This window comes from Spermophilus citellus, assembly GCF_964194105.1.
Source record: "Spermophilus citellus genome assembly, chromosome: 2".
NCBI lineage: Eukaryota > Metazoa > Chordata > Mammalia > Rodentia > Sciuridae > Spermophilus > Spermophilus citellus.
The window spans coordinates 241865593-241892059 of record NC_138183.1 but is presented as its reverse complement, the minus strand read 5'-3'; the positions used below and the strand labels follow the sequence as shown (position 1 = coordinate 241892059).

The 26467-nt window shown below is 37.1% G+C and overlaps 3 protein-coding genes across 3 annotated transcripts in view; 1 reads left to right on the top strand and 2 right to left on the bottom strand.

Moving 5' to 3' along the window:
• Nucleotides 1–45: 45 nt before the first annotated feature.
• Nucleotides 46–963, bottom strand: LOC308639384 (olfactory receptor 9G19-like; the record flags this gene model as incomplete). Its single annotated transcript, XM_081277657.1, has 1 exon — nt 46–963. One exon carries the CDS (start codon nt 961–963, stop codon nt 46–48), a length of 918 nt encoding a protein of 305 aa, XP_081133783.1.
• A 9180-nt stretch (nt 964–10143) lies between these two features.
• Nucleotides 10144–11076, bottom strand: LOC308639137 (olfactory receptor 5AR1; the record flags this gene model as incomplete). Its single annotated transcript, XM_081277177.1, has 1 exon — nt 10144–11076. The coding sequence occupies one exon, from the start codon at nt 11074–11076 to the stop codon at nt 10144–10146; it is 933 nt and encodes a 310-aa protein (XP_081133303.1).
• A 9594-nt stretch (nt 11077–20670) lies between these two features.
• Nucleotides 20671–26467, top strand: part of LOC308641877 (uncharacterized protein) — a gene marked incomplete at both ends in the record, with an annotated part of 45663 nt that continues 39866 nt past the window's right edge. The window contains one exon of the mRNA XM_081280457.1: nt 20671–21612. Coding sequence (XP_081136583.1) covers nt 20671–21612 — 942 coding nt within the window. The remainder of the gene's footprint in view (nt 21613–26467) is intronic.

The window sequence follows — 26467 nt, the reverse complement described above, 5'->3', positions numbered from 1 at the left end:
AAAAAAAAACTAAATCTCCTCCCTCCTCAAAAAGAAAAGTCTTGATCATTTGAAGAATTTTCTCAGAGCCTCTTTCACATCCTTATTCCTCAGGCTATAGATCAAGGGGTTCAACATGGGAAATACCACAGTGTAAAAGGTAGAGACGATTTTGTCTGTGTCAAAGGAGTAACTAGTTTTGGGGCGAGAGTAGATGTAGAGGATGGAGCCATAGTACAGGGTGACAGAGACCAGGTGGGAGGAGCAGGTGGAGAAGGCCTTGAGGCGGCCCTGGGTGGAGCGGATCCTCAAGATGGTGGCAATGATGAAGAAGTAGGAGGCCAGGATGAGAGCAATGGGGGTGATGACATTGGAGCTCAGGAGAAAGTACATCAGAGACTGGTAGCCATCTGTCCTGCCGCAGGCCAGCTTCACCAGGGGAAGCAAGTCACAGAAAAAGTCATCAATGATGTTGTCTTTGCAGAAATCAAAGGAAAAGGTTTTCTTGGTGAGGACAGAAGAGTTAATAAAGCCACCAAGATATGAGGCTGCTGCTAAAAATACACATAGTTTCATTGTCATGGCCTGAGAATAAAGCAGTGGTTTTGAGATGGCCACATAGCGGTCATAAGCCATGGAAGCCAGCAGGTAACACTCAGTATAGCCCAGCCCAGCAGAGAAGAAGAACTGAGCCAGGCAGCCAGCAAAGGAGATGCTTTTATCATCAGAGATGCAGGTCACTAGGATCTTTGGAGTGTAGACACAGGACAACCAGAGATCCAGAAAAGATAGATTTCCAATGAAAAAATACATGGGTGTGTGGAGCCTGGAGTCATTACAGATGAGCACTATGAGGGAGGTGTTTCCTGCCACAGTCAAAAGGTACATGATAAGGAACACCACAAAGAGGACCAGCTGCATCACGGGGTCTCGTGTGAAGCCCAGCAGGATGAACTCTGTCACGGTGTGATTTCCCCTCTGCATGGCTTAGAATATTTCACTTTAGAAGAGTGAAAAATTTCCATTTTAATGACTTTGGCTGACACACACACAAAGAAATAATAACTGTGCTAAATATGTAATAGTATACGCCTGGTAATTTAACTCTAGAAAGCAATAATCTATGTGATCCTTTAGAACATTTTCACTTTGTAGCTAGTTAAACAAAAACTCCAGGGACTATGATATTTGTTTGTCCTATTCCCTCCTCTTGGCTCCCAGAAAAATGCTCACTTACCATTTATTTCTTAATGTTGGTTTAATAAGTATCAATTTTCAAAAATAGACTTGTTCCTTAGTAAAATGTAAGAATTTTCCACTTTGTCTGTTGCTACTCTTCCTCCATTAGATACTCAGTGACCTTACGTGGCTTAATCTAATAAGTAAGTTTGAGTCATATTCTGATTTGATCTATGTGCACTATTTGCTATATTCTTCTTGCTGGAAATTGCTTTCTCGCTTGATTTCCCAACCATTTACCACTCTGGATTCATTTCAGTTCTCTTGTTGCATTTCTCAGTGTTATTATGCTAGGTTTTGAATTTCAGAATGCTTCTAGAATCAATTCATGGTCCTTCTTGAATTGACCACCCCTGGTGGTCTCCTCTTTAAATGTTCCTACTATGTGAATGAGTCTGAATATTTATTTTTTCACTGTATGTCTCTTTCTACATTCTCCCAACACTTGGATTCAAATACCCACAGCTACAGGATGTCTACTGGACATCACAGAAAAAAAATATGTTATTGAGGATTTTTCCTAACCTTCCTTTCCTTTCAGTGCCACCTCAGAAATACGCTTTACCAGCTCATAGAAAATTATTTACTCTCTTTCAATTGGATCGACTGGCAACATCCCCTGGTCTCTAACTTCAAAATATGTACAGAACCTGGCCACCTTCCCCCATCCAACCTTTCTATCCCAGAGAAAGCCCTTTCATCCCCATGGGCATAACTGCAGAAACCTCCCAGCCATCTCCTGGCTTCTATACTAAACCCCACTTGAGCTTCTCAGTGTGATGGGCAGAGGTTCCCAACATAATGTGAGATTGTCACTCTTGCATTCTAAACACTCCAGTGACTTCTCCATTTATGCAGAAGAAAAGAAAAAATTCCTACAAAGCCATCTAAGGTCCACGTGCTCTGGGCCTCCTCTCCTCTCTGCTCCCAGTGCCCACTCATCTCCCCTTCACTGCTTACTGCACTCCAGCTGATCCCTGCCTCTGTGCCCAGAACAGACTAGTCATGTTCAGTGCCTTCCTGGCAGGTATTTTGGTTGTATGCTTTCCACATTGCAGCCAAATATAAATGGCAATCATTTTGTAGATGATCAGATTGAGATTTAGTAAGTAGCTAATAATTTTACAATTATGAAGTGGTGATGCTTTCTCTGGAGTCCTGATACTTCATGAATAAACCACTTTAAAAAAAAATTCTGATATCAGCTGAACTTATGAGTGGGCTCCACTGTCTCTCTCATGTAGGTTTTGACACCTTAGCTAAAACCAAGAGCATAAGGTCGCGAAGTTCAGATTTTCACAGGCAAGTTCCTCACACACACATGTGGTCAATGAAAGTTTCCAGGCTCTGCCCAAATCATCTGCTGGCAGATACCTTTGTCTTTGTCATAGGGACAAGACTGATGATGAGTCTAGAAACATTCTCCTGTCCCTACCCAAGACCAGCTCACTTACCTGAGACTCACAGTCAGGACCAACATAGGACCATACTGCGGATCCAGGTGACTTATTCCTGCTCAGGCTCCCCGGTGTATTTGATGTTTCAAGCACCTCAGGGGTTCATAGTTAGAACATCTCTGAAAGAGCAATTAACAGAAGAGTGAATTGAAATGATTAGTTGTTTGATGAAAAAAAAAAGAAAATAATTTTTAAAATGATGATGACTATATATATTGAAAACCTTGTTTTTATAAAATCTCTACCAAGGAAATTTCAAATGAATAAAAGCTTCAATAAATATAACACTTCTAATATGTCAAATAACTCTTCTAATATGTGTTGTAAACAGTATTATAATCTAAAAAATATATACAAAACAATTAATTAGCCTGTTCATGACAATTTACAAGTATTTACAAATAGAGTTTGAGACTAAGGCTATTTGATCATAAATTCATAATTTTTATGCTACATGAATGAAAGTTCAGAGAAGGATGACCTTGGAATATCTATCCATCTGTAAATAAATTGCTTAAAAAGTGAAGTTGGCATATCCTAAATGTCCACAAAGGTAGATTTTTGCAACAAACATATCCATTTCTGCTTCCAAAACCATTACTCAATTTTGAGGTATAAAATTCTACCATAATGACAAGAATTGGAAGTTATACTACCTGTATGTATAAGATGCCAAAATACATTCTACTATCATGTGTAACTGAAAAGAACAAATTAAAAATTAAAAAAATTCTATGATAGTATTTCATGTAATAGTGGCTAATGGAACTGTTTTAAATAATATATCATATTTGCTTAAAGTCACTTGTCAAATTTATCCATTATTGATCATAATAATATTTGTTGTGCACATAGTACATGCCAGGTATTCTACTGAATGCTTTAAAAGAGTCATCTCATTTCAACAGTAATAGCTTTGTGAAGTAAAAGTGATTACCCTTTCTAATTCACAGAAGAGATTTCTGAGATACTAGAAGGGTCTATACACACTGTTCAATTTCACACAGTGTGGACACTGGTAGAGCCATGATTGAAAACCATTTCTCCCAGTGCTCCTCATCTGTCCACAGACTGCATGTATGTCTGGCATTTACTGTGTTCTAGATTCTCTGCCAGGTACTAAGATCAAGAGGCATAACTAAGGTCTAGGCCTGATGACCAAAGTCTGTTTAATGGAAGAAATTAAAATTTTTAAACAAAGAAATGCAATGCACTGTGATACAATTTTCATTCCTGATGGTGGGAGGCTGGCCTGGATATAGGCCTTGCCCCACTTCCCCTACTAGAAGATTCTCCACTCTAGAGGGAGGGATTTTGTGTGATGGGAAGTGTGAATATAGAAGGAGAAAGTGTGCTGCTGTGCTTGAAGAATAAGCAGACAGTTACCATGAGGTAGGAGGACATTTCTGCTAGAGGAAGCTAAGCTGTTTCTACAAAGGCAGAAGAAAGAAATAGAAGGGAGTATGGGATGTGTCCTGAGTCTGGCAGATCCCTCTGCAGAACAAAACATATTCATATGAACAATAGGAATGATGGGAGAGGAGATCAATGAGGCTTTCTAATGTCATAGTCAGAGCATTCTTAGAGATACTGGCTTAACCTGGACCAATATTCAAACACTTGGAACTCCAGGGTCTGTGGCAGAAGGATTGCTGGGCTAGGAGAGTGGCTTCTCCAATTGCAGACTTGTGTGATGAGTGCAGCCTATAATATTCCTTTCAGCTCCTGCACCAGAAAGACAAGGAAACCCAGGCCTCTTGGAGAAGGAAACTGATGCCTGGGATCACAAAACAACCACTGGGCAGAACTAAAACTAAAAGATCAGTGTTCCTCACCCTGCACTTGGTTCTCGCTCTCCTATGGGCACTCATTTAAAAATAATAATAAGGATGTTTTTGTGTCAGTGATATTTTGGACCTCAACTCTGTGAATCTTCTCTGTAGAAAATGCTCCAATCTAGAACAACAATAAAGACACGCATAATAGTACACATGTTTTCCTGATGTTTCTTTGGAGCCTTAAACATGAACTCTAGGTCTCAGGTTAAAATTGTGCTTTAAGAAACTACTTCTTTTCTGGCTGATCTCACCCAATGGCTACCTGACTGTCATGGTAAACTGTCATCTGACCTTCTTTTAAAATGTACCTTGTGTTCTTCTGCCCTCTGAGGAAAAACTAAAGTAAGATCATTTAAACATTTTCCTTTAGTGGAGGGGTATGAGTGTAGAAACATTTATGGAATGTGTGTGTGTGTGTGTGTGTGTGTGTGTGTGTGTGTTCTGAAAACTGTAGTAAGAATCGATGGTAAATGTCCTGGGATTTGTACTTGTGGTTATCCCATACTCCTGTCACATCTTTGTGTAGTCTCTGTTAAAAATTCTCCTTAAATTACCTGGTTTGGGTGGGGCATCTATTTTTGGACAAAACTCTAAGGGATGCAGCAAATGGTAGTAGGAGTAGCTGTAGAATCAGATCCTCAGATTTCTGTGATTAGTTTGTTCACATATTTTAAGAATATGAATATTTGTGTTGCCAGAGAAATTAGACACTGGTCAGCCAGGCATGTGGTGACATCATGAGCCTTCACATGACCACCAGGGACATTATGGCATGAAGTCAGGGTGGAGGGCAAAGCACTTAAAGATCGTTTGATGGTAGCATTGATTATGATCATGATAATATTGACTGTAAAATTACCAGGAATTTGATTTTAAATTGTTGGTAGTGGCAAATGAATCATTGCTTTGAACTCCATGGCTTATCCTTTTTGGTCTCTTTCAGACATGCCCATTTGTAGGTAGCCGCTGTTAATGAGGAAGATTCCATGCCTGGTGTGGGATTTATTGGTGCAATAGCTTTGAGTTCAGATGCCTGCTGCCCTTGGGTGAACGAAATAAATATGGGTTCCACAGCCTTGAGGCACAAGCTGTCTGGAGCAAGATGAAGATAGTGCAAATAGATAAGCCCCAATCAGTGAGGTCAATAGAGAGCCTACAGAATAGGAGCAAATTTTTACCCCAAGCACATGCGATAGATCACTAGTCTCCAGGATATATAAAGAACTTAAAAAAACTTAACACTAAAAAACAAATAACCCAATCAATAAATGGGCTAAGGAACTGAACAAATATATGAAAAAAGTTCAACATCTCTTACAATTAGAGAAATGCAAATAAACTACTTTAAGGTTTTATCTCACTCCAGTCAGAATGGCAGTTATTAAGAATACAAGCAATAATAAGTGTTGGGGAAAAAGGCACACTCTTAAATTGCTGGTAGGACTGCAAATTGGTGCAACCACTCTGGAAAGTAGTATGGAGATTCCTTAGAAAACTTGGAATGAAACCACCATTTAATCCAGCTATCCTACTCCTCAGTCTATACCCAAAGGACTTAAAAACAGCATACTACATTGATGCAGCCACATCAATGTTTATAGCAGCACAATTTACAATAGCTAAATTGTGGAACCAACCTAGGTGTCACACCTTCAATAGATAAATGGACAAAGAAACTGTGGTATACATGCACAATAAAATATTACTCAGCATTAAAAGAATAAGATCATGGCATTTACAGGTAAATGGATGGAGTTGGAGAATATTATGCTAAGTTAAGTAAGCCAATCCCCAAAAAACAAAGTCTGAATATTTTCTTTGATAAGTGGATATTGATCCATATTGGGAGTGTGTGGGAGGGGGCATGGGAGGAATGGAGGAACTTTGTATAGGGCAAAGGGGAGGAAGGGGGAGAGGGCATGAGGGTAGGAAAGATGGTAGAATGAGAAAGACATCATTACCTAGGTACATGTATGAAGACACGAAAGGTGTGAAAATACTTTGTGTACAACCAGAGAAATGAAATATTGTGCTTCATTTGTGTACTATGAATCAAAATGAATTATGCTGTCATGTATAACAAATTAGAACAAATAAATAAATTAAAAAAATAGATAGACTTCAATTATTCTGATCCTGATGACTTTGTTCACCTGGAAGAACCCTTCCTGACAATAAATCCCTTTCGCGTGCTTCCTTTTAAATAAAGCATTCCTGGAATTTTTGTTTGTTTGTTTGTTTTTAGAGGAATCAGACCCATCAGGTCTGATCCACCCACCAGGCCCCTGCTTTTGAAGCTATTGTTAGTGTGTTTTGCCTTTTATTTCTTATTAATTATTTCTGACTTTTGATTTCTCAGCCGGTTCACACCTGGGTTCAGTTTATGGATCCCTCCTTGTACAGGACATAGCAATAGAAAAGTTTTTAATCCATGAAAAAGAAGGAGATCTTTTTAAACTCAAAACATTTATTGAACTCATATTTTGCAAACTGATAGAGACATAATATAAATAATTCTAATTTTTATTGACGAAGAAGCTGCAGAAATATTGTGAGGCTCATATTTATCCCTGCTTACCAAAATTAAACTAGCCTCTGTACTTTAATTTTCCTTGCTCCTCAAATTGACATTTAACCCCACAATAAAAGCCTACCCAGTTGAATAGCAGCACACACCAGACATAGGAGAGCCCCTAAATTATTCCCTTACTCATAGAGCTAGAAACATCCACTGGGGTTAATACAGGAGCATTGAGGTTAGCAGCCTCTATTCACTGTAAAAATAGCACAAGTTATTGTAGATATCCAACAAGTCACTGATTTGGTACTGATTTTACAAATCAATTAGACTCCCTGGCATCTGTCAGTCAGGGAAGAATTCTAGTTTTCTGTAAACCAATTGGGAATGGTTTAAGACACAAGGTTGAATGGTTAAAGGGCCACCTGAAATATGGAAAATGGATCAATTTACTATTCTTGTTAACAGGTTTATTATGCGTATTCTCATAATGTGCATAACTATGAGCATGGCTAATAGCACTTAGATTTATTGGGCCCAGATTCTACAGCCAGCTATTTCTCACCCAGTAACATGGTTTGATGTTCCCCCTTCAATCAATCTGAATTCCACCACTTTTGGCCTGATCTTTTGTTAACTACTGGGTCCACTCAATAAGTTTTGTTTAATTATTCTGTTACATGGCTAGGGAAACAAGTACAGGATTTAAGGTAGATTCAGAGACTTTAATGTCATTATAATATTACTCACTTTTGTGTTACTAGAGTTCCATACAATGATACTGAGATTCAATGGCACACTGTACACAATCATCTAATGGGACTTAATCTTTCTCATACTGCTTCTTTGGGTGTGTTAAAACTGTAATCTCAGGTCCTGCCATAGTTAATGCCAAAATATCTACTTTTGATAATGAAGAATTTTGTGGCAGTTTAGCTGAAAAAACTTCTTCCCTTAACCCTTTTAAGTATTATCCAACACATATAGCTGGATTAACTATCCTTAACTATACTGTTAATTTTATCTCTGTTCTTCTTTTGTGTAATTGAGTCAAGCAGGATGGAAACAATTAAACTACCAGAAGAATATGGTTCCAAGATCAATCATGTTTGCTATGCTCCAAAGGAACCAGACCCCTGAAATTATGGGAAGAACACCCCAAATCTGATTAGACCTTAATTAAGAAAAATAGAATCCTCAGCTATACTACATGCCAAAATCATGTTCCTAGCACTAACAATTTAGTTAGTCTTTACCTTTTACACTAGCATTATTCTCCTAACACTGGTAAGCTAATTATTCTTCATTCTAGGTTACAATTATCTCACCTAACCTAACAAACCAGTTAATCTTCACATATTAGTGTAATATTGTTTTCTCCCTATTTTAGTTTTACAATAATGATCAGCTCAGCCACAGCTGCTGGAAAACATCTCAGAGCAACTCTCTTCCCTACCCACTGCCTGATCTTCTGGAACAACATTAAAATAATTGACATCTCTTGCAATGGCTTTGGAACTTCCCCACATCCCCCTCTGCCTTACCCCCATATTTAATTTCAGGAATCTGAAAGAAAGACCCCCTCCTCACATTCCCTCCTCCCATAAGGAAGCAGCTAAAGACTTCCATGTCCAATTTCTTCCTTCCTTTCAGAGTCTGGAATGTTAGATATGGAAAATAAAAGACCCCAAGATAGTGTGGTCTGTGGAAAAGGAATAAAAAAGAAAGCCATATATTGATAGCTTTCATCTCTTTCAAGGTAAATCCTTTTCAGATGCTGGCCACAAGTGGGGAGAAAATGTTTCATGAAATCTAGAGTGATATTCTCTGTGAAATGCTAATCTCTTCCAAGATAAATCCTCTCCAGGCCACTGATCCCCAACACCCAAACCCAAATTCCTGAGTGCCCAAATATTTGAAACTGATGGTCTCCTCAAAAAATAGTGAGCTTTCTTTATCTTTCTGTCTGCTGCCTTTACCTATTGCTATTACCCGACATCTTGTTTTTATTTGGAGATTTGTAGCCTTAAATCCATGCAAGTAGGATCTATATTCACATTTATGATCACTCATTGGCACATCCTCTTTATAAGACTTCTTTGAACACTACATGGGCGTGATGTGGGGATCATGGAAAGCTGCAGAAAGTGCCAGGGACTCATTAGGATTGAAGGGAGAAAAATTAATGCTGGGAGCAGATAAACTAACCTGGTAGATATTGTGATCTTGCTATAAAAAATTCCTTAAAATGGCTCCAAATTATATCCTTCTTATGGCATCAAAGGCCTCTGAGGATTGAAAGGGTGTCAATATGTGATGTTGAAAAAAAATTCATATGTTCACTTCTTTAAGACAGATGGGATCAAAAAATCCAGTGAAAATAACTATTTGGTTAAAGGCAAAACTTAGAACAACAACAACAACAACAAAAAAAAAAAAAAACACACTAATACTTGCACAGCTAGTTAACTAGAACTGCGTTAGACTATACCTCTTTTTGTTAGACTGAATGGTTCCTGATTTTGTGTTTGGGAGTCAATTTAAAGCAGTAATACTGCAACTGTAAGCATAACACACTCCATGTTGCCAATGCATGTCTTCTAACTTTATCCCCAAGAACCTGGCAAATACCATGTGCTTATAAGTTTTGCTAACATGACAGGATGGATCCCAGAACAAACAAAATCATCCTTCACTCCAAGTCCATTCACTATAATTTTCATTACATTTTCTCTGACTTTGAGAGTATACACATTTTCAACATTTTAACCTGGCATTTCTTCTGATCCTGGGGGGAAAAATATGTTTTAGGGTGGCTAGCTAATTCCCCCCCATAAAGTCCTGCCTCAATTTCTAATATATATGAGAATATAATTTAAGTTAAAGCTAGTACATCTTACTCAATGTCTTTAAAAATATTAATTTATTTTATATTTATTTCGGATCATAGAGTCATAAAAATTCCTTTAGAATTCCAGATGTAATCAGTAAGGAGAGGGTAACGTGGGTGATGTTTATTGAGGAGTTGTTGCATTTGTGTTCCCTGCCACAACCTCGGTGGCACTACTGTTTACCTCTGACAAAAACAGATTTTTTCATTTTTTTTTTGGTTTTATTGAGGTTTTCTCCCAACCAGATTTTTGAATGCAGCTTTCACATCCTTGTTCCGCAAGCTGTAGATCAAGGGGTTCAACATGGGGATGATGATGGTGTAGAACACAGAGGCCCACTTGTCTTGGTCCAGAGAGTAGCTGGATGTCGGCCTCAGATACATAGACATGATTGTGCCATAGAGGAGGGTGACACCAGTAAGATGGGACCCACAGGTGGAGAAAGCCTTAAAGCGGCCTTCAGCGGAGCGCATTCTGATGATGGCCATAAGGATGAAGGCATAGGAGATGACAATGATGAGGGTGGTGCTGAACTCGATGAAGCCGCACAGACTGAACAGCAGTATCTCACTGACATAGGTGTCTGAGCAAGACAGGGCCAGGAGCGGTGGGATTTCACAGAAGAAATGGTTGATGATGTTGGAACCGCAGTAATTGAGGCTGAATGTGAGTGAAGTGTGGGCTACTAAGCTCAGGAGTCCAGCCAGGTAAGAGCCCAGCATGAGAGCCCAGCAGACCCGCTTGGACATAAAAGTGCTGTAGTGGAGGGGTCGACAGATGGCCACAAAGTGGTCGTAGGCCATGGCCGCCAGGACATAGCACTCGGCATCCACAAAACCTACAAAGAAAGCAAACTGTGTGATACATCTGGAGAAGGAGATGACTTTGTGCTTTGTCAGGAAGTCAGCCAGCATCCTGGGAGAAATGGCTATGGAGTAGCCCAGGTCAACATAAGAGAGGTTGCAGAGGAAAATATACATGGGTGTGTGAAGCTGAGTGTCTGATATGATCAGAATAATCACACCAACATTCCCCACCACATTGACCAGGTAGACAATGAGAAAGACCACAAAGAAGATCATCTGTACCTGAGGGTCTTGAGTGATGCCCATAAAGATGAACTCTGTCACTGTTGAGTGGTTTTCTTTATCCATTGCTCTGATTGTATGTGTATCTGGATTGGTTTATTGGTGAGTGTAGTAAATTTCCTGTCACTGGAAATATTCAAACCAAAGATAAGCAATCATATGCTTGAGACATTATATGTATTTCTGTAATAAATGCAGGCATTGTTTGAGGTGAATCTCAAAAACCCTTTCCACTAACTAGATTCCACGAATGGTGGGATGACTGAAGTGACTTGGGTGAAGTTGATGGTTCTGTCTTCTCCTGGTGTCCATACACGATGGGAAAAAAAAAATGTTAGCTTCTTGGGAATGGTGAGTTCTGCTTCTCCAATGATCTTGGTGCTCTGAGGTCATTTATCCCTAGACACCAGATGTTTGATGTGGCCAAGGCAATTATCCATCATCAGTTTCAAGTGTTCCTTCAGTCTTTCTAAAACAAAGCAAACATAAATGTAGACAATACATGCACATTAATTCTCCTTGCAGATAAGGATAAAGAGGGAAATGGAAGACTCAGAGATCTCAAAGCATAACATATCAGAAGCACAGACAAGAAGGTGAAATACTTGGTGAAGAGGGTCAGGTACAGATGATAAGGTGGTAAAAAAGAATGATTTTTAAAATTCTAGGACCTTCTGAGTATTCATTATAAGCCCAAACTTTACTGAGTGTTTTATAAGTGTGACATCATTTCATCCCGACAACTGTTATATAAAAAGAACAAGGGTATATATTAAACAATTTAAACAAAATCAACAGACAGATTATAGAAGAACTGGGCCTGACTCCAGAGTCCATTATTACCTTCTGTGCATATGTGATTTTGTGAAAGGTAAATCTGTTTCTGTGTCTGCATTTCCTTTTCTTGTCCTGTCATGCATGGGAACAAACTTAATCCTTTGGTTATTTATTTATTTATTTACTTACTTTTAGAAGTCCTCCAGGGTAAGATATGGGACTTAATCAGGTGAAGACACAGCTGTGTCTCTGGATAATTCTATTGCTTAACCAATAGCCATGACACAACTGACCTCATAGTTAAGAGAGTAGGGCTGCCTTTCAGCGGAAATAGAGAAAGCATTGTTGAATTCAGAGGTCACACAGGAACACACATTTGTGAAGTTTTTCTCCAATTGGTTGGATGAGCATCTATCCAATTGAAAACGTGAGGACAGTTGGCAAAACCAAACCAACCAACCAGCCACACAAACAAACAAAAAAGACAAACACAGATAATTTTAAAGTAAGTAGCACTTATGAGTTATAAAGGGAGAAGACAGACTGCACTTTCTTTAATTGGTTTACTGTTCAGGAAAGAAGAGGAAGCAGAGAAGGTGCAATGTGTCATGCATGGGCTATAGACATTCATGACAAGTTATTCTAAATCCTGGGATTTATAAATGCTGAAAACTCTTAACCCTAGCTTTCACTCTCTTTACAGAATATAAGTAATCACATCAAAGGAAGAGATCTTTCTTCACCATTTTCTATCCCATGTTGCAGATACTTTTACAATTTCATATAAAATCAAACATGTCTATGCCAACTTGATATTCAGTTGGAAAGAAAACCTGGAAACACCCTACATGCTCACTGATAGATGCTTGTGTTCATAAAATGGGACAAACTACTCAACAATTAAAAGGAACCATGTATTGATACATGTGTCATGGTGGATGAGTCTTAACATAATTAGGCTGAGACACAAAAAAAAACATAAAAAAAGATAACACCTGATTCCATTCATAAAAATCTAGAAAATTCAAGAGAGTCGATAGTGGCAGAAGAAAGCTGATCAGTGATTGTGTGGTTATAGAGGTGTGTGAGAAGTATATGGGGGCAGGAAAGGAAAAGGCCCAAGAAAACTTTTGGTGTGTGATGAATTTGTTTACAGTATTCTTTCTGATGATATTTTACTTATTAATACATGCACTAAAACATAACATATTTTATTTTTCAATACATTCTATTTATTTTGTCAGTCATACTTTGATACAGCTGGCTGAAAAGGTAGAGTACTTGTCCTACTCCAGGTCAACTCATTACTACTACATGTGAATACATACATTATTTCATAAGTTAGGTTCAGTGCAAAACAGAAACATATGCTGAGGGGACTTTACATTGTGAGCTAGTTGTAGAGTCAGCAGAAAAGCAGTACATTTGGAGCAAATACATTTTAGATTTCTATGTATCACCTGAGTTTGCAAATTTATATAAAAAGAATACTATAGGAAGTGTCTGGAGACTCTAGTTTTAGTTCTACTTTTCAGTAATGGGTTTTGGTGAATTGCTGCATTAAATACAGATTGTGGATTTGTTAATTAGATTGGGTGGGGAACATCAATCACCCAAGACCCTCCAATTCTAGCATTTTATGAATTCAGATTTATGAGATAACTGAAAACCAAACCCATGGCCTATGTCTCTTTCTGAAATCTTAAAATGGCAGGAACCTGGTGTCAAGTAGAACCTGTGCTCAGAGAAGCATCAGGCAGTGTAATATTGCATCCCAAATAGATCACATCTCTTTCCTCTTCTGTCCCAACTGTGGTCTGACCTGTTTTCCACTTGTTGGAGGTGAGAGGACGAACGTCTCCTCTTCTTTGATGAGAAGCACTGAACAAATATTCTGAGAATAATCCAAAAATGGTGAATCGCCCTAGCAGCTGGTTCAGCTTCCTACTCCTCCCATCCTTGATCATGAGTGCAGGGAAAATTTATGTCTCTGAGTAACAGATAATTTCCCAGAAGAAATATGATGAAAGGATTGTCTACATTCACAGGGGACTCAAAGATTTGTTGAACTGTCATTCCCTAAGGAATCTCCCTCGTGTTTCCTTCAGTCTTAATGATAAACACAGGGATTCATTTTTTCAAGACTCTTGAGTGACGATTGAATCTAAGAACTACCTGGGCTTTTGTCCAGCCTAAAGATGTCTACAGGGTGTGATTTTGGGAATGACTAAGGTCTCCCTGCTCATGCTAAAAGTCCTTTGAAAAAGGATGATACTTTTCATGTCCTACAGGATGAAATTAACATATTACTATAATGGTTGGTTAAATAAAAATAACTAAAGATTTAATTATTGAATTCTACTTGGAATCAATAAGAGAGGGAAACAAGAAATCTCTGGAAGGTATTGAATGTGTCCATTAACACTGTTGTGCTGATTATGCCATGGGGGTTTGCGTCTATCTAAGCCCATCAAATTGTACACACTGACTATGTGCAGTTCTTTGCAGTTTATTAATTATACATTGATACAAGTGTTTTAAAAATCACTTCAAGTAACACAAAGCCCAACAGAAGTTTTTTGGAAATCCCAGCATTTACTATGAAGAAAATGAAGGATACATCAAAAACCACTCCTTTAGAGTTCAGTATACCTGCCACTGTGGATATAGTCATGTGTCTTTGTTCACTTTCAGTGAAAGAGTTATTTTCCATTTTCTTTCCTTTTTTACATGAAAGAAACTGGGTGCTTCCTTTGGCAAAAAGAACTTTAAGATCCCAGGTTGGAGCAGATTAAAGAGCTTCCTTATTTTCATTTTTCAATTAAAAAGAAATGCTTATTTTACTAAGTAACTAATTAGGCTCAACTACACAATGAGAAAAAAAGGCAGATGATTGCACATATATGAAAAAAAAACTCCATAAATGTAACTTAAAATTTCAGGCTGATGTAAGTTTACCCTAGAAGTACCCAAGGTAGTCTTGCAACATTCTAGCTCAGGATGTTAATTTCCAAAAGGATGAAAGTGCTTGGTAAAGCTCAAAACCATTTTCTCCCTCAAGTTACTTAGTAAATGCATCCACAACAAGTTTGTTTTATATAAAATTAATTCAACAATATTCCATGTTAATAGTTAGAATGTTTGTACATGTAAAAGTAGCTATAAGGCTGATACTAGATAATTCTATCAACTGCAAATATAACTAGTGGGATATTTGACAATCTTCTTTTAAGTTCTAGGCACCATATCAAATAACTCTTCTCAACCAAGAGGAGATGTAGTGCACTAAGTGTGACTCCAGCCACTCTACTTCCCCCTCCTAAGACCTTTGATTCACTCTTTCTCCCAGCAACCAGCCTCTTCCAGACTCTAGCAATGCTGCTCCAGAGTTAGTCAGTTTTCCCCAGAGGAAAAGAAATATGTGGTTAGTGATTGTAGTTTATGTGTTATTCATATGTAAATGAGAAGGTATATTTAGTATCCTTTTTTGGTATTTTGGGGCTGCAGCAACCAAAATGTTTCCTGGTGCACATTCTGGAGTAAGGATAAACTGTGTCTGAATCTTAGCTCTGATGCAAATCAACTATTCGAACAAATTGCTTTTCTAAGTGCTGCTTGACTTACCTGGGATAGGAGTGAGGAGATGCCCGTGGTTAGGCGGACACTCAGCAAGTAGCACATGTATAGTAAATGTTAGTAGTTTTTATCATTTGGCTCTCGTTTCTCCTACTGATGACTAGGCAGAGGACTGGATGAACAAGTTCTCACCTTCATTAATAATTGATATGAATGCTTAAGCTCCTCTAGAGTGAAGATCACATCTTTATTAGTCAGCATTATCTCTGTTAGTTGTAAGTTCTTATTGTCTGGTCACTGGATTTAGGGCCCCATGGTTTTTATTTTATTTTATTAATAATTTTAGTTGTTGATGGAACTTTATTTATTTGTATGTGGTGCTGAGAGTCGAACCCAGTGCCTCACACATGCTAGGCAAGCGCGCTACCACTGAGCCACAACCTCAGCCACTTTATTTTGTTTTTATTGATACTTCTCATGTTATTCTACATAAGATTGGGATTCATTTTGACATAATGATAAAGGTATAGAATATAATTTGCTCCCATTCAACCCTCAGTATTTCCCCTCTCCCTCCCCTTGTCCTCTGCCTCCTCCCCTGCTCCTTTCCATACATTCTACTGATCTTTCTGATATTTACATTTTTTAAGTTTATTAGTTTCTTGGGAATGTATAAGATGGTGGGATTCACTGTGGCATATTCATTTATGTACATAGGAAAGCTAGGTTTATTCCACTGGACTCTTATCCTTTTTGATATGTAGAAGCTAGTCAAAATAAGGGTTAGGAAGGGGAGAGACAAAGAGAGAGACAGAGAGAAGGGAGAGGAAAAAGAAAGGAGAGGATCTCATGGTTCTTAATAAAAATTCATTGTGACTTCACTGTCTGTCATCTATTCCTATAGATCCATTCTTTGAAAAATCCTATATCCAGTGTGAATTTTTTAAATGTTCCATGGAGATCATATTTCATGCTAACTTTTGAATGATACCCATCCTATTGTCATGGAGCATCATCTTCTGCCTCCTTGAAAACACTCAAGCTAAGATAGAAATGAGCTATCTTCTTACTCCAAAGCCCTTTTGGATGTCCTGCTTCATAGCCTGGGACTAACTGTGTCCCACTATCCATTCCACATTTGACCCAATTCCTGCTTTGTAGTCCACAGCCTCAGTTCACCACTCTGATGTTACCGAAGCTTCCAATGTGCTGTATTTCTTACGCTCACTTCTTAGTGTTATGTGATGTCTTCCAACCCCACCCATACTCCAATTGCACACACTTTAATCCCATTTAATTTATCTCAGTTTGTTCCCAAGGAACAACTAATGATGTTGTTCCCACACTTAGATAATAATTATTTGTTATTTTAGCAACTCTTCATTTCTTGCCAGTTACATTTCATGCTAAGCATTGAGAGGACCTTATTGTACTTTCACTATAAGGCATCAATAAAACAAATAAACAAACACTGGGGATTAAGATTTAACCAAAATCATGCAAATATTTCTCCTCTGAATTGTGGAGATAAACAATACCTCTTTTTAGTATTTGAGTTCTTCATTTACTGCAGATTTCATTAATTAAATGATGCTGAAATAAATTAATCTTCTCAAAGTAGCCTAAATGATGTAAATAATTATTAGATGTTGATCAATTTATGTCAGACCTTGAGCCCCTTATATATAAGATGTATTTTGAGGATGGAGTTTCTTGTGCATCTCAATCTTGGCTATAGGGACTGATGACTACTTCTTGCTCTGGAAAGTGTGCAGGAGTGTGTTAGGGTTAGGGAAAATCATTGATTATCTACATATATTTGATGTAGCAAATCACATTCATTATTCAATCTCTAGTCACCCGAGTCATTAGAAATGAAATGTTTAGGCACAGAGATTAATGAAATACATGATTTCACAATCTTGATTTCACAGACCTAGGATTCCAAGCCCCCAATAGGCCTCTTCTCTTCTCCTTCTCTTGGTGTCTCCTCGGCTGAGTTCCCTAGCCATTTTCCAGGTCACCTAAGTTCTCATATGCAGACAGCCTCCTTATAGAAAGGAGACCCTGCTGTAGAGTAAAACTGCAACTTTGAGAACTCTTAATTCTTCCCAAGGGAGCTTATCAGGGGAGACAGAAGATGGTTGCATAATGGCTCAAAATTTATTCTCCTCTGTGCTCATGTATCCTGAGGGTAAAGGAGAAATATATGAAAGGGAATGTGATTTCCTTAATTTAAAAGGGGAAAGTAAGTAGAGTACAATAAGGAAACTTAAGGGACACAGTCCCCAGAGACCAAAGAATAAGAAATATATCCTATATAAATGAGCTAGGATGTTTACTCTGGAGTCTCTTCGGAAGACTCTATTACTGGAAATATCTGTGAACGGAATGGTAGCCTCACTGTAATGATGAACTTAGGATTTTGAAAGGTACTTTATTTTGATATAATAAATTGGATTACTTAACTTTCAGAAAAAGTAAAAGAAGAAGAAGAAGAGGAGGAGGAGGAGGAGGAGGAGGAGGAGGAGGAGGAGGAGGAGGAGGAGGAGAAAGAACCTCTCTACCACTGCTGAACACAGAGTAGTTTTGGGTTAATCTGTAATTCGTGGTCTCTAAGTCCATTCTAACTGCATCCTGGTTACCTTGGGACCTTGACAGTCAGCATATTCTCTAGGAAGGTATCATGTGCTTTTTTTTAACTTTTTTTTTTCAAGAATTTAGGCATAGAAGAGGAACAAGCAAAGGAATAAACTAATGCTCAAGCAGTTACAAAAGGTAAGGAAAAGATATAAAGAGTCCTGTTCATTTAACTAAAGAAAAATCCATTTGCTATTCATTTCCTTAATTGTCCTTTGACCGAAAGTTCCCGAAGCACTGAGAGGCTAAAAATATATGTTAAATAAGTGTCACATCCATTTTTATTGATAAGAGATCTGTACATCTTTAGGATAAATATAAGCAGCAAATATTATGATTGATATAAACTTTTTATCCATCAGAGATATCTCAGGAAATTTAAAAGTTTATTTTCAGAAAGCTCTTAGAAAGAAATGAGAAACCCAGATTATTTCTCTTTGGGTTAGAAGTTTAGCTGCAAAATCTCAAGAACACAAAGGAGAATATCTCAGAGGAGCAGAAAATAAATTTGTTAAAATTGTGAGAAGTTGGAAGCATGTAATTCACACCATAAATGTAAAAGAAATCATGTTTGGCTAATAATAAATATTAATAAAAGTGAATTTTAGGAAAGATAATTTTCAGCAATAATACTCAGTTTTTCATGAGATGGCATGACTTACTAAAGTAATTAAATGTATTCTGGCCTATTAATGAAAAAAAATATATCATCACATAGCATATGTATTAATGCCCAATCTATTATCGACAGTAAGTCTAAATAATCTCAAATGTTAAGGACATAAGATTTACATTGGTGAGTATAAATTTGGACTCTATTAGTCAAACTTTGATTCTCTGCAAGTTAATTTTTGTATCTTACATTTCTACTCTGCAAAAGGAGAGAATTGCATTGCCTATTCTATAGGATTTAAATAAATTAATTCAGAAAGAAACAGCAGAGCACAAGAAATCATCAAACAAAAAACTTTAAGAATTTTAATACTATTTATTTTTCACCTATCATAGCTTTATTAGTATGGCTAGGATATTTAAGTGTTTTTTTTTTTTTTTTGTTGTTGTTGTTGTTAGATTTATATTCTTAGGGACACTTCCTGTTTAGGGAAGTAGAGAAAGAAAATCTGTGTCTCCCCGCCTCCCTCCCCCCCCCATTACTTCTAGAGAAGCTGCTTTTGAAGTTCAAATATCAAGATCACTTGGGAAGTGTTATGCTGTGGAAAGATGAGGTTTTAACATTCCTTAGGTTACTGAGTACATCTCCATAGAAACTATGTTGAGCAGAGCATCAGAAGATACTTATGTGGCCATGTCTGTACCTGTGGAATCTGGCTTCATTACAATTTTCAAAGAATAAGTCTTATTTCCATTTACATAACTTGGTGTCAAATTATTCCCCTAATTTAGTTTGACTTCTGGTGTGTTCTAATTCTGTTGGTTTTTTAAAAAATTGCTATTACTTAAATTTATTTTTAACTGATAGATTAAAGCATAAGAATTGTGTATTTTAATTGGGTACCATGTGATATATTTATACATGTTTACATTGTATTTTGCTTAAGCCAGGTTAAACATATCTGGCTCTTCAACAGGTACATTAATATGATTAAAATATTTAAAAATTATCCCTATCATTTTGAGATGTATACCAGATGACCGTAATCTACACACTCACCTTACCAAGCTATAGGTTCTATTTTGATGTTGTGGATCTGATCATTAAAAGGTTTCCTTGTCTCAGCCACTTTAATTATTTTCTTCAGGGATATTTACTCATTTTTACAACCTGATTTTCTAATTACTAAAGTGAATTATTAAAAAGTCTAAAATTTTAACTGAAGCCTTTTTACTTTGCACGTGCTGATCTGGAAAGCGGGTAGTGACATTGGAACCATATTGGCTATATGGGATATACTTCATTTTCTTATGGCCATAAAATTTTAAAGCACTCGCTCCTTGGGATCAAGTACTATTGACTATTAATGCTAATTTTCAATGTATCTCATTAATTCTCTTTGTACTGCAAATGAATATTCAGTGGTCTAAATTTATTCTGTCTTCTTTCCAGAAGTAGTACAGAGTATATAAATTTATCAACTAATTTAAATTAATTATCATAAATAATACAATTATCCCTTAAGATTGTTTAATCTAATGGGCATGGTAGCATATGTCTGTAGTCCCACTAACACTGGAGGCTAAAACAGGAGTATTGCAAGTTCAAAGCCAGCCTTAGTAACTTAGCAAGCCTGAGCAACTTAGGGGGATCCTATCTCAATATAAAAAAAATAAAACATGCTGGGGATGTGGCTCAGTGGTTAAGTTCCCCTAGGATTAATCCCTGGTAATGTAATATATATATATATATATATATATATATATATATATATATATATTCATTAACATATTAATCTTTTTTAATAGTTAAAGAAAAGCAATCATAGTTAATGTATACTAGCCACTTGTCTCAGTATGATTTGTAGGCTGCACACCTAGTACAAAGATACAGGTTTTTTACTTGGCATCAAGTCCAACACACTTGTTTACTGTGATCTTCACTTTTTACTCTTCTTTTAGAATTTATGTATTCCACTCAAATATATTTACAGATGTGTCAGGTATTCATTTGGCCAAATGCAGTGTCCCATTGTCTCTCTTATTGGCTTTCAGATGATCAGGCTCATGAAAGAGGTCCAGAGAAGAAATCAGTCAGAAGTGACAGAATTTGTCCTCTTGGGACTCTCAGACAATCCCCATCTGCAAGGTGTCCTCTTTGCACTGTTTCTGTCCATCTATGTGGCAACCATGGTGGGTAACCTGGGCATGATTGCACTGATCAAGATGGAGCCTCACCTCCACACCCCCATGTACTTTTTTCTCAGCAGCCTGTCCTTTGTGGATGCCTCTTACTCTTCTTCTGTCACTCCTAAGATGCTGGTGAACCTTGTGGCTGAGAACAAGGCCATTTCTTTTAATGGGTGTGCTGCCCAGTTCTACTTCTTTGGCTCCTTCCTGGGAACTGAGTGCTTCCTGCTGGCCACGATGGCATATGATCGCTATGCAGCCATTTGGAACCCCCTGCTCTACCCAGTTCTCATGTCTAACAGAATTTGTTTCTCATTAGTGGGTACTTGCTTCCTTGCAGGCTTTGGAAATGCAGCTATCCACACAGGCATGACTTTCAGGTTGTCCTTTTGTGGCTCTAATAGGATCAACCACTTCTACTGTGACACCCCACCCCTACTCAAACTGTCATGTTCGGACATCCACATCAATGGCATTGTGATCATGGCTTTCTCCAGTTTTCAAGTCATCAGCTGTGTTGTGATTGTCCTCATTTCCTACCTGTGCATCCTCATTGCCATACTGAAGATGCGATCAGTAGAGGGAAGGCGCAAGGCCTTTTCCACCTGTGCCTCCCACCTTGTGGCGGTCACCATTTTCTTTGGGACCATTCTCTTCATGTATCTGCGACCCACATCTAGCTACTCAATGGAGCAGGACAAGATTGTCTCTGTGTTTTATACAGTGGTCATCCCCATGCTGAACCCCCTCATCTACAGTCTGAAAAATAAAGATGTGAAAGAGGCCCTGAGAAAGACCTTACAGAAACACCTACACTAAAGCCACGTCACCTACCCTCTTGTTATGTAAAAGATATATATATTTCATATGAATTTTATTAGATAATTCTTTAAGCTCTTTCTCCATGTTCAAGTAGATGTGATAAAATGAGATATACTTGTTAATCTCCTAGTATTTTAAATTTGTCTACATAAGCCCATAAGATTCATTGACATGTTGGATGACTGTGGTGATTGGTAAAAGTATGAAAACATTTGGAATTGGATGTCATGAGCCCATGTTTTAATTTCAATATTTAGCTTTCTCAATCATGGATTTATAATATATGCATTAGTGTTGTTGTTTGAGGACAAGGCAAACAGACTCTAAGGCAGACATTTGTATAAAGGAAGTTTATTGGAGAGAATTTTCAGGAATGATACCTGTATTGGGAGGGAAGCAGGATGGGCAAAAGATGGTGAATTTGGGGGTTGGGGTTGTGGCTCCGTGGTAGATGGTTTGCTTAGCATTTACAGGGCCCTGGGTTCGATCCTCAGCACCCCATAAAAACAAATAAATAAAATAAAGATATTGTGTCCAACTACCACTAAAAATAGATATTTAAAAAAAAACAGTGAATGTTGATGAACTGCAAAAGAGATCTCAGCCACTCTCCTAAGAAGTGCTGGTGCTGAGTCGATCATTTAGAGCTTTGTGAAACTTGTAATCCACATGCTCAGTTTGGGATGTGAGTTACTAAGTAGGAGGATGTGTAATCTTGGACAATTGATTCAGTAGAGGAAATTCTAACAGCAGATGTCAGATGTGAACTGTCGACTGCAAAAACAGCTGGAAGCTGTAATAGTAATTACTTGAAGCAGGTAAAGCACATCTGGGTATTGCCACAGTCTTCACTATAAATAATAACACCATAACTCAAGTGAAATAATACCAAATAAGACACATGAAATTCTTTTCGAGGAACCACAGCGATAATAGTTAAACATTTTACTAACCTTGTGAAATAAATACAATATTTGAAAAATTATATATCAATGCACTTGAACTTTTTGTTTCTGCTCCTTCCAAAGTTTCATGTAGTTTTCAATACATGTTAGTCAAATTAAATGGCCTGTTACTTATTTTAGTTGGGTGGAGATGCATTACTGGTAGAACAATGGGACCACACATTCTTTGATGTAAAGATGGCGAGTCAAAGGAGGTATAAGTAATGATTTGGAATCATCTTGTGAAAATTCATCCCTGATACATTTGTTGGAGCCCACACTGAGATATGATCTCATCCTGACCACTTTAAGCAGTTCTCTCATTTTACCACAATTTCCATTTTTAACATTTAACCAAGGTTTTTCTCAAAGATATTTTAAATTTTTTCATGATTTTCTGCCTCCATTCTTTCCCCTCTATTCCAGTTAATATTCTGTAACATTCATCTTCTGACTTATTTTTTATTCATCACTCAAAGGTAATTACACTTCATCTTTATCTATTACCATGCTTAAGTCTGAACTTCCTCTTCTCCCAGTTAAGATTCCATGGAATATCATGGAAGTACTCACTTTCAATCACTCCCAATTCTACGGTTCCATTTTCTCTCCTTTTTACTCATCTACTAAATCCCAATCCAGGAAAGTTTAATAATTCTTTGCTGTGTCCTCTACTTAAACTCTTTAGCACAGCTTAGAAAAACCCTTGAGAACTCCATTCTCTTTTGCTAATCTTACCTCATACTTCATCTTCCCACCTCTAAATTCTCATAAATATGTTCTTCCTTCCCTCCTGTCATGGTGGACAAAGAGCCTCTTCTATTTCAAACCAGCTCTTTCTCATTTTGGGGCATTTCACAGATTTAATTTCTGAATATGTTTCTCTCCTTTCCTTAAGCATTAGTATCTTAAACTCTAATACTTTTGATTGTTTGCAAATATTATCTAACATCACTCTTCTTAATAATTCCCTTGACTGATGTCCCATCTGATAAAAATTTATTTCTCTGTCCCATTGACAATTAAGCTCACCATTGATCCTCTCAGTCTCCCTACTCCTTCATAGTACATTTGCTTCATACCATGTTCCAATTTTATTTTGTGCAGTGACCTGTCCATCAACAACAAAAGATCTCTAGAAGCGGCAACAACAGATTAATGAAAACACAAAGACATTTTTGAGCAAAGCTGGGGCCAGTTTAGACACTGTCCTCAGATGGAGGAACACTGACCCAAGACCAGCTAAGCAACTTTATTATATAGGGTCTCATGATCAGGAAGTTGGAACTACAAGAGCTCTGCAAATTGTTGAAGGCCTGTGAGTTATCAAGAGGATTCTTTGTGCACTAAAATGTTAAAGTATTGGGAATATCTTGTGGCTATCCTGTGGTACCAGAAAATCCATTGTATTGGAACATCTGATAGATGTTGGTGACAGAGCCAATTCTCAAGGCTGTTCCCACATCCTGTCTTTGGCAAGGAATGTTTCCCAGGCGTGGCTTTGCTGACACCACAAGATCAGCGGATGACCAGGGCTTATTCACTCTCCACAACTGTGATAACAGTTTTCTTTTGAATCTGAACTTGTCAGGGAAACATGAGACCTTAGCACCACTGCATCCAGGGATTTATTATCTGTCTCAATCTCTTGTTATCTCAGGATGACTTGTCACAATTGATTCCTCTAGCTAACTTGATACACCCCTTTGTAGTCTTCGCTACTGTATCACTCTGAAAAAATTAGATTAGAAGGCAATCAGTATGTCAATTGTCTCTTTTAAAACTATTCCAAAATGTGTTTATAAAACTGTACCAAACAATAAAATAAAGCAGACAACAACAAAGAAGAGTCACCAATTAAAATACATAATTCACAATATAGTAGACTTTATGTAATGATTTTTTGGGGGGATGGGCAGGAGAATAATTAAGTATGTGACCTCAATAGAAGTAGAAATATTTTTTTCAATATCTTAAACAATGCTACAGTTATATGTTGAGTGTCCCTTGAATGTTTACATGTTGAATGTCCCTGTGCATTAAAGTTTTGCTCCTTATGTGAGATTATTGGGAGGGATACAATCTTTAAGAGATGGGGCCTAGTGAGAGTAACTTAGATCATTGGGATGTGTCTTCCAGGTAGTGTATAAACTGTTTTTCTCTTTTTCTTCTGTACAATTCTTTCCAGTTAGCTTTCATAGATCTTCCTTCTTTTTAATATTTTTTAGATACCAACAAATTATTCTTAGGTGATCTAGAAAGTCTGTAATGATTCTAAAATATTTATCTCTAGTACTGACTACTCGCCTGAGTTCCAGATGAATATATTAAACTAATATCTTGGCATCAGGGTCCTCACGTATGATAGGGTTAAGAAATTAGTTTTCCTACTTGAATTACTCAGACATCAATAAAATAACAATACCTTTTCTACTACTGATAATGACTGTACCTTAGTGTCTTATACCATTAAGCTTAAAATATACCTTTTGACATTGTTAAAAATTATAATTTTCTATTAGAATTCTTCAGCTTGTGCTTAGAGAAAAGAAATAGCATCTTTTACATCCTCATTCACAATTCATCTAAAATCTATTCATTGAAAAACTATCAGATGATGTATCCTGGAGGTATGTAGCAGGAAAGAAAGCACATTTTATTATGTTATTTATTAAGTTTATATATAAGTGAGGAGGACTTTATTGTTTATACCACTGTTTTATGTGTGGGTGTGTGCATGCACACGTGTGTGTGTCTGTTTGTCAGTCTGTTTGACAGGGATATAGCTGCACTTTGAAGAAATGTACTGTAGACAATGTTTAGAGAGAGGCGGATTCATGGAAGAGCTCTCTGTGGACATAACTTTTGAGCAAGACCTCAGCAGGGATGGTACCATAGGGTGTTTGTGGAAGAAGTTTCCAGGAACATACACAGCAAACTCAAGGGCCCTGAGGCAATATGCTCTTTTTTTTTTCCTAAAACAACAGCAAAAAGACAAATATATGTGGATTAGCATGAGAAAATTCAAGGAAAAAAGAACTGATTTTAGGAAGGGATTTGGAACCGAATGGAAATGGTTAGAAGTAGCTGTTTAAAGAGATGGATCTTTAGAAGGTAGAATAACAAAATTACCTTATGGATTGTTTATGGGGTATGTAACAATGAGAAGAGTTTACATTTTATTGAATGTGTATCTATCAATTTATTCAACCTCATCAATGCAAATGAAACTACAGAGTTATCAGTGACTTGAAATGGAAAATGCTATGCTTGAAGAAAATTAGAAGGCAAAGGAAATCAGGGTTGGTCATGGCAAATTGCTATTTGATATCCTTATGAGTTTTAGACATTGCTGTTAAATGAATCAACATTGTCTTCCTCATAAGAATTTATGATTGTGTGAGGCCTACAAAAAGAATGAGATATGGAATAGGCAATTAACTATTTTTGTATATTCATTCTGTTATGATTGAGCCAGTCTTATTTGGTTCTAAAGTATCTACTGTAAATTTTGTGATTTATTACAATGTTTGATTGTAATATGTACGTATCAGAAAATGAATAAATAGAAACTTAATACATCAATAGCAAATAAATATTAACAGACAAATTTCATTTACACTGTCATCTTGCTTTCCAAAAAAAAAAGGTTGTTATTAAGGGGTTGGGAAATTAGACACGTTAATTAATAACTTGGTTTTTCAATTCATAGAAATATATAAACTTAAGATTTTATTTTTAAAATTTGCATAATTTTTATTTATTCAAGGAATCAAAATAAGAGAACAATTGATATTAATCTTTCCACCTCAACTTGAAAAAGAAAATAAATGGAAAATATTGACATTTTACATTTTGTGGGGATACAAAATCCATATTTTGATATTGATTTGATT